This window comes from Electrophorus electricus, chromosome 16 (genome assembly GCF_041902795.1).
Source record: "Electrophorus electricus isolate QZ-2024a chromosome 16, ASM4190279v1, whole genome shotgun sequence".
NCBI classification, from domain to species: Eukaryota; Metazoa; Chordata; class Actinopteri; order Gymnotiformes; family Gymnotidae; genus Electrophorus; species Electrophorus electricus.
In genome coordinates this window covers 940,592-950,000 of record NC_137512.1, presented here as the reverse complement: position 1 = coordinate 950,000, position 9,409 = coordinate 940,592, and the positions used below count along the sequence as shown (strand labels likewise).

Here is a 9,409-nt window from a genome sequence, read left to right as displayed (position 1 = left end):
TACACACTCTCTCTCTCACACACACACATCAATTTCACTCCTTTAAGTGAAACCTCTAATCCACAGACCTCCACCTGCTCAGTGAGAATAAATGTGCTCTTATGTGCTGTTGTTTATAGACCAGCTTGGGCACCATGGCAGAGTGCAGTGACCAACGGGCAGAATAATGCTGGCAGCACAGCACGTCTGGACTCAGCCCTGTGTATTCAGCACATCTGGACTCAGCCCTGTGTATTCAGCACGTCTGGACTCAGCCCTGTGTATTCAGCACATCTGGACTCAGCCCTGTGTATTCAGCACATCTGGACTCAGCCCTGTGTATTCAGCACGTCTGGACTCAGCCCTGTGTATTCAGGACGTCTGGACTCAGCCCTGTGTATTCAGGACGTCTGAAATGGGAGGGTAGCACTGATGGGGAGGAGCTTAGAGTGAGAAGGTAGCACTGATGGGGAGGAGCTTATAGTGGGAGGGTAGCACTGATGGGGGAGGAGCTTAGAGTGAGAGGGTAGCACTGATGGGGAGGAGCTTAGAGTGAGAGGGTAGCACTGATGGGGAGGAGCTTAGAGTGGGAGGGTAGCACTGATGGGGAGGAGCTTAGAGTGGGAGGGTAGCACTGATGGGGAGGAGCTTAAAGTGGGAGGGTAGCACTGATGGGGAGGAGCTTAGAGTGGGAGGGTAGCACTGATGGGGGAGGAGTCTGTATGCATACAAACAATAAAACAAGAACAAAAAAGAAAGCAAACAACGTTGGGAGTCTAGTGTGGTCCTTAGTGCTGTGTGCATAATTATGCAGAGAGGAAATGTGCTTACACCAAGGGAAGATAAAGCGGATTTGTAAGGCTGTGTAAGTACAGAAGAGGGAGTGCAGAGTGCGATCAATAATTAATTTACTTTCAGCAGTCAGGGACAATTAACGGCGTTTTTCACCCATTACCAGACTAAAAGGCCCTTTCCCCTAATCTGACTGACCATTGTGACAATCAAGAATTACGGAACAAGGAAATCGATGCAGCACAACACAGAGCCTCCTTGCTGGGGCCAGCACATGGAATGGTTCAGGGGTCAAACCTCGAAAGATAGTAAATACCTGGACACTCAGGTGGCAAATGGACACTGGATCCTGAAATCTCTGCATTCCTCTCACATCTCTAGTATTTAAAATATGTTAATGTGACCAGAAAACACCTTACAACATCTGTCTTAAAACTGAGTTAAATAAATTAAGGAGAGGAAGGAAAAACTAGTTTAGTGCCAGATCTGTTTGGACCAGACTAACATGGCAGCAGGATGCTTCAGCTCTGGGTAGGAATGAAGGCTGATAGAATGAAGGTTCTCCACTATTATCTTAATTACTTACTATGCTTTAATGTGTAATAGTGATAGTGATATTATTAATAGCAATAGTGATAGTGATAGTGATAGTATTAATAGCAATAGTGATAGTGATAGTAATAGGTGTGATAGTGATAGTGATAATAATAGGTGTGATAGTGATAGTGATAGTATTAATAGCAATAGTGATAGTGATAGTAATAGGTGTGATAGTGATAATGATAGTATTAATAGCAATATTGATAGTGATAGTAATATGTGTGATAGTGATAGTGATATTATTAATAGCAATATTGATAGTGATAGTAATAGGTGTAATAGTGATAGCGATATTATTAATAGTAATAGAGATAGTGATAGTAATAAGTGCGATAGTGATAGTGATATTTTAATAGCAATAGTGATAGTGATAGTAATAGGTGTGATAGTGATCGTGATATTATTAATAGTAATAGTGATAGTGATAGTAATAGGTGTAATAGTGATAGTGATATTATTAATAGCAATAGTGAGTGATAGTAATAGGTGTGATAGTGATATTATTAATAGTGATAGTGATAGTAATAGGTGTAATAGTGATACTGATATTATTAATAGCAATAGTGATATTGATAGTAATAGGTGTGATAGTGATATTATTAATAGTGATAGTAATAGGTGTGATAGTGATATTAATAGTGATAGTGATAGGTGTGATAGTAATCATAGGAGTAATTTTGATAGTGATATAATTAATAGTAATAGTGATAGTGATAGGTGTGATAGTGATAGAAATAATAATAGGAGTATACTGATAGTGATATAATTAATAATAATAGTGATAGTGATAGTAATAGGTGTGATAGTAATAATAATAGGAGTAATACTGATAGTGATATAATTAATAGTAATAGTGATAGTGATAAGTGTGATAGTGATGGTAATAATAATAGGAGTAATACTGATAGTGATATAATTAATAGTAATAGTGATAGTGATAGGTGTGATAGTGATGGTAATAATAATAGGAGTAATAATGATAGTGATATAATTAATAGTAATAGTGATAGTGATAGTAATAGGTGTGATAGTGATAGTTTTAGTGTATTTTTAGTAAATTAACCTTACACAACAAAGACATCTTTATTACTTACTTTAACCTTCATGTTCTGGTGGGTTTTTACTCTCCTTATTCCTACAGACCCCAGATGAGAAAAATAAAAATAATATTTCAAGATGAACTTCCCTTTTTTCCATATGTTTCTTATGTAGTTTTAAGTGTCGTGTGCATCCTGTGAGTTTGTGCAAACGTTTAGTTTTAGTTCCAGCTGAGTCTAAAGCATTCAGCGCTAACTGTACCTGAGCAAACACAGCAGACCGCAGACAGGTGTGTGTATGAATGGACATTATCTTGATGGAGGATTTCTTAAACATGCCACAGGCATATCAGGGTTTAGTTCAGTTTACTTTAAGAATAAATACTGTCTGAAAGTAGCTTTGCAGAACCAGTTCAGACTTTTACTGAGCAAGCCAGAGGTAACCAAGGTAAGGACAAGTTTCCCCTACGTGTGACGTGTGAGCCGCTCTCAGATGACCAGGGAAAATCGGGATGAAATGTTACACGCCACCTTTTCTGCTGGTCCAGATGTTTAAAGCCCTCCGGGATCCCAAACAGGAGTTCAGTCAAAAGGTTATGTTTGAATGAGGAGGTGCAAAGTAGAAACGCCATTAAAAATGACAGATTACACAGATTATAGCACTGTTAGCACAGTAATGTACAATAGTATATCATTTCATTTACATGGACCTCCCATACTCCAACCGTCCCGCCCTCATTTACATGGACCCCCCATACGTCCAACTGTCCCGCCCTCATTTACATGGACCTCCCATACGTCCAACTGTCCCGCCCTCATTTACATGGACCTCCCATACGTCCAACTGTTCTGCCCTCACACAGTGTGAAGTGTGCAGGGCATTAAATGGCATAAAATGCCAATATGTCATAACTCTGTTTAAAATTACACTCATGCTGACTTGCTACTTCTGTTTGTTTGTTTTTGTTTGTTTTATTTGTTTGTTTGTTTGTTTTCACTGACTTTTAATATTCTGCTTATTTTTTCTTGACTGCTTTTTAATATCTTTAGAGGTGAAGATTTCTGGACCCCTTGACCCGGGACACAACCTCAGGACACAACCTCAAGACACAATCTCAGGACACAACCCCAGGGTACAACCTCAGGACATAACCCCAGGACACAACCTCAAGACACAACCTCAGGGCACAACCCCAGGGCACAACCTCAGGACATAACCTCAGGACACAACCTCAAGACACAACCTCAGGACATAACCCCAGGACACAACCTCAAGACACAACCTCAGGGCACAACCCCAGGACACAACCTCAGGACACAACCCCAGGACACAACCTCTGTGGGCTTCAGGTGCTATTAGCCAATGAAAAACTAAACGGATGGGAACACTATGGGATATCAAACCCATACGCACACACTCAGGCATGACTGCAACTGCAAAACCAGATACACTGATTTAGAGGGACATGAACAGTTTCAGAAGATTTGCTGATATGATAAAAATAACAAAGAAAACATATATTTAATATATAGGCAAGATGGCAGGAATTAGCAGAGTATTGGAGTAACAGGCTTGTAGATGAGCATCACTGAGCATCTCATGTAATCTCATATAATCTCATGTAATCTCATAATTTTATGTAATCTATAGGCACTTACACTGTATTGAAATGACACTGGAGGTGTGTAAAATGGTGGGGGTGTGTAAGTGTTCAGTGTGTGTTCAGTAAGTGTCCAGTATGTGTTCAATAAGTGTTCAGTAAGTATTCACATCTGGTGACTCATGTGGTCCTAACAGTTTACATCCCTTAAATAAATTCTGCAGTCAGAACGTTTGTAAGCACGCCGCATGGTCGGCAGGTATCACAGCTTTACTTCAGTGAACCCTAACTGGATGCCTCTTGTAGAAGGCTGGCTGGTCTGTGTTTCCCATGATCCTCTGGGTCTTCCGTTAGCAGCAAGCTGTGGGGAGTGGTCATCGGACAGCCATGACTCTGTTCACGGTCTATGACCACGCCCACCCAGGGGAATGCTCTTCCGGGACCTCATCAACACTGTTTGCCTGATTCAGAGCAGCCCATTCGCCTCAGTCATGGGTCTGGATTAATCCTGTACAGGTTTGAGGGGGAAGAATGAGACTGAGATAGGACACGCTGCAATAGAAGGAAACAAAGTTCTGCTCCCCCCCTCGCTCTCTCTCTCTCTCCCTCTCTCTCTCTCACTCTCTCTCCCTCTCTCTTCCTCTCTCTCTCTCTCCCTCTCCCTCTCTCTCCCCCCCTCGCTCTCTCTCTCTCTCCCTCCCTCTCTCTTCCTCTCTCTCTCTCCCTCTCCCTCTCTCTCCCCCCCTCGCTCTCTCTCTCTCTCCCTCCCTCTCTCTTCCTCTCTCTCCCTCTCTCTTCCTCTCTCTCTCTCTCCCTCTCCCTCTCTCTCCCCCCCTCGCTCTCTCTCTCTCTCCCTCCCTCTCTCTTCCTCTCTCTCCCTCTCTCTTCCTCTCTCTCTCTCCCTCTCTCTCCCCCCCTCGCTCTCTCTCTCTCTCTCTCACTCTCTCTCCCTCTCTCTTCCTCTCTCTCTCTCTCCCTCTCCCTCTCTCTCCCCTCCTCGCTCTCTCTCTCTCTCCCCCCCTCTCTCTCCCCCCCACCTCTCTCTCTGTCCTTTTGTGTGTGTTCTACATTCATGTCCCCATGCTGACAGTTGCCTGAAGCATTAGGGAGAAACTGAAAACAGAATGGAAAAAGTAGAAGACAGAAGAGGGGTGAGGAACTCACCTGCTATTTACAGACACAGCCTGTGTGGACCCTGCAGTCAGTCGCTCTCTGACTGGAATCCAGCAGCGGCTGTAGCTGCTTCATCCCCTGAAAACGAGCAGTCTCACAAGCACATCAACTCAGGAGTGGATCTCTGCTGCCCCCTACTGGAACACGCATGCAGCTCCTCTCTAGATGCTGGTTGTAGACAGTGAGACCTGTCAAGCAGAGCTGCCTCTATTGATGTGACTCAGTGAGTAAAATGCGGAGAGCAACTGCAAGGACACACAGCCTGGTCAAGCGCGTTAGACAGACAGACAGACAGACAGACAGATAGACAGATAGACAGATAGATAGATAGATAGATAGATAGATAGATAGATAGATAGATAGATAGATAGATAGATAGATAGATAGATAGATAGATAGATAGATAACTAATGCTATCCTAATGTTATAACTTGTGCACTTTGCTAATATCCCGCACTAGCGCGCCTAGCGACGGACGTGCTTTTTACGACAGTAGTGCACTTCTTTACGGCGTCTGCCGACACGTGTGTTTAGAGAGTAGCGTGCAGGCCGAGTGCGTCTCGGAGCGGTAAGGCACATTCAGACTTTCTACGCTTTAGATTAAGGGTTTTCTGATTTGGAGGAGTATTTCTGATTTGGAGGAGTATTTATTTTTAAAGTTGTAGTCAATTTAGGAGTTGTGTTGAGTTGAAAAGGCCGGCTAGTTAGCTAAGCTACTGCAGCACGTTAGCCTGCTGGCTAACATCTTAGCGCAGTGAGACATCATCACCGACCTGAGCTGGTTAGGATGTGAGAACTTAGTTCCTTTGTTCATGTGTTTGTAGCTGTTAACCCTCTAACTATATAAGTGGATCCTTTTAACTGGCCTTAGTGTCGTCCAGCTAGAGACTGGTGGGGTAAATACACAGTAACCTAGAGTTAGTTGGGGCAAAAGTTCTTAACCAGTAAGCCCCCAAAAAGAGACTGCTTTTAACTCTCTCTCTCTCTCTCTCTCTCTCTCTCTCTCTCTCTCTCTCTCTCTCTCTCTCTCTCTCTCAGGTTTGTGTAAATGTCTTTCCGTGGTGGCGTGGGAAGAGGGGGTCGTGGCGGGTCGTTCAGCCGAGGCGGGGGTGGGAGAGGCGGAGGGGGCTTTGGAAGGGGAGGCTTCCGTGGCGGCGGCCGAGGTGGATTCAATAACAGACAGGATTTCGGCCCTCCGGAGTACGTGGTTGGTAAGTTGAACAACTTTGTCGACGTGCGTCAATGCATGTGAATTATCTGTGTCTTATATACAGTAAAAATCACAGCAGCAGTTTCCAAAGAAATGACTCTCTGTTCATGTAGATCTTCTGGTGTGTGTAGGTGAACGTGTGTCCTGTGTCACTGTCCCTAGCTCTCGGTGAGTTCGTGCACCCCTGTGAAGACGACATAGTGTGTAAGTGTGTGACGGAGGACAACAAGGTGCCTTACTTCAACGCTCCCGTGTACCTGGAGAACAAGGAGCAGATCGGGAAGGTGGACGAGATATTCGGGCAGCTCCGTGACTTTGTATCCTTATTCACTCCCCTCCAGAAATGTATGAATCCTGTCATCTTACAGGATCCCATCTGGTCTTGTAAAGCTTGTAAAGCAACTGTGTTACTGCTGCGCTCTCCTGTGTTTTTAACTGTGTTGCTGCTGCGCTCTCCTGTGTTTTTAACTGTGTTGCTGCTGCGCTCTCCTGTGTTTTTAACTGTTGCTGCTGCGCTCTCCTGTGTTTTTAACTGTGTTGCTGCTGCGCTCTCCTGTGTTTTTAACTGTGTTGCTGCTGCGCTCTCCTGTGTTTTTAACTGTGTTGCTGCTGCGCTCTCCTGTGTTTTTAACTGTGTTGCTGCTGCGCTCTCCTGTGTTTTTAACTGTGTTGCCTCTGAGTTCCTGTTTCTGTGCCATTGCAGTCCTTGACTGTTGCTTCAGTACTTTTCAGTCAAACTCTCTGAGAACATGAAGGCCTCATCATTCAAGAAGCTCCAGAAGGTTGGTATCTGATCTCTCTGATATGTTTGTGCATTTTTGATGGATCACTTGTTGCTTCCAGTGAATGGAATTTGATTATAATGTCTATATCAGGAATGTGCGTGTATATGTTTTTAGTATATTAACACACCCCAGAGCGGTGAAGCGTAATCAGTCTCAGCCCAGGTTTCCTAACATGGTTCAGTGAGGGAGGTGGTTCGAGGGAGGGTGGTTTTGAGTTTTGCCTTTCGGTGCTGAATTATTTTCGTCTTTGCTGTGCTTCTCAGTTTTACATCGACCCAGCAAAGCTGTTGCCCCTCCAGAGGTTCCTGCCCCGGCCGCCGGGCGAGAAGGGCCCTCCCAGGGGGGGTAGAGGGGGTAGCAGGGGCAGGGGACGAGGAGGTAGGCACCCAGATACACTCTCAGACTGTGTGTGTGTGTGTGTGTCATATCTAAATCTGTGAAAGGAAGACAGTAATGTTGTGTTTGCAGGTGGGTTCCAGGGGGCTCGGGGTGGTTGGCGTGGTGGAAGCTTTGGAGGTGGTCGAGGAGGCGGCGGCTTCAGAGGAGGAAGAGGAGGGGGCCGTGGGTTCAGAGGTGAGATTATGTCTGTTTATACATGTAAGGCTGTTTTTACAGACTGTGGTCCACCTCGATTCAATGGGAATGTTTTCATTCCTTAGATTTCCTGATCCAAACATAACGTGTCTCCTCTCTCCTCACTGCTAACGTGTCTCTCTCTTCTCCTACCTGCACAGGTGGGAGGTGAGATTGCGGCTGGCTGGTCTCTTATTCAGGCGTCAGAGGAGGCGCAGGGAGCAGCAGATATCGGAGGATGATGGTTCTGTTTCTACATTGTATTGACTGGTGCTTCACTCCTTTACAGCAGAACTTGATTTTTTAACTTTTTATATATCTGGTGTGTGTGTGTGCGTCTAGTGCTAAATCCTCCTGTTTGAACACATTTGTATCCAGGAAAAGTCACTCTTCATCAGTGACCGATGGATTCTGTCCAGACTTAAGAGTGTTTTTGTCTTTATGGCCGAGTAAATCAGAAGAAATATGACCACCACCACACCTTTTTTTTATATAATGCGAAAACATTCTTGCCCAGTGACAGGTGTTTTGTTCCAGTTCTGGACGGATAAATGGAGGCGTGACTATAATGTTTAGTCACTGTGGGTTATTCCTTATTCATTGTCACCCACTGTACAGTAACACTGTTGCTCTGCCATACAGAATAAAAGATGTACAAAGTACATTTAGTTTTTGGTATTTAAAAGCTTCACTGGGAATATAAATGTTTCTAATTGTTTTTGTGTCTTATAAACTATATAAAGTGGATTCCTTCAGGAGCAGAAATGGTTGTTGCATTTTTTTCTTGGTAATTTAGTGATAAAGCAGGAAGTCAAAATGAAACTTAACATGGCACAAGGCCTTTGAGTTTTATAGTTCTGCATTGAATGTTTATTATACAGAATGTTTTATGGTGTTGGGGTGGGTGTTTGTGGATCCAGCCAGCTCCTGAACACCATGCAACTGCTAGAAAACCGAACTAGTTAATCTGATAATTATTGTACGGTTGTGTCCCAAGAAGAGCGAGTGTCGCACACACCTCGGCTTACTCAGCTGCACAGTGGAGCTGCCAGCACAGAGAAGGGGCTGTGTTCTCTCCAGAGAGCTCTGTGCGTATTCATGCTTTCTGGTGGTTTTAAGCACAGAAACACAAGACGGGACCTGTCGCTTGAAGTGAGGTGGCCCCACACAAACTCCAGCTGTTGCAGTTGTGGCCTAATTCTTGTTGAGCTGGGTTAGAGGACTGGGAACAAAACTGCTATAAACTGATAGACATGATGTGGTATTCCATTTTAACAAAAATAAAATGTGAAAAGGATCCATAAAAACTTCATTTTATGTATTCATTATTATTTAAAGACGGGCTCATTTGGTTTCGAGGACGTTCCTGAGGATAAAGTCACAAAGACGCTAAAGTTGTCTGGAATCCCCGATTCACCTTTGACCGCTTGCTCTTGCACGCTGGGAGGCCTTTGTGGGGTTTGTTTGTTTTAAACAAACAAACTAAACAATCTCTGACCTTTAGAGACACCTGAGCCCAGCACAAGCAGTTATATTAAGAAATGACGCAGGTTTATTTGTTTCCACATTATGTTGAGTTTGTATTACGTTTCAGTTAAATGAACTACAACAAATACATGTATCTTTTTATTTTACTGCCCCTCATCCACTTGTTCAAGC

At 43.9% G+C, this 9,409-nt stretch overlaps 1 protein-coding gene across 1 annotated transcript; it reads left to right on the top strand.

The window, feature by feature from the left end:
* Nucleotides 1-5,604: 5,604 nt before the first annotated feature.
* Nucleotides 5,605-8,515, top strand: gar1 (GAR1 homolog, ribonucleoprotein). Its single transcript, XM_026996666.3, has 7 exons — nt 5,605-5,750; nt 6,221-6,393; nt 6,555-6,709; nt 7,115-7,174; nt 7,441-7,555; nt 7,646-7,750; nt 7,912-8,515. Exons 2-7 carry the CDS (start codon nt 6,231-6,233, stop codon nt 7,920-7,922), a joined length of 609 nt encoding a protein of 202 aa, XP_026852467.1. The 5' UTR covers nt 5,605-5,750; nt 6,221-6,230; the 3' UTR covers nt 7,923-8,515.
* Nucleotides 8,516-9,409: the final 894 nt, after the last annotated feature.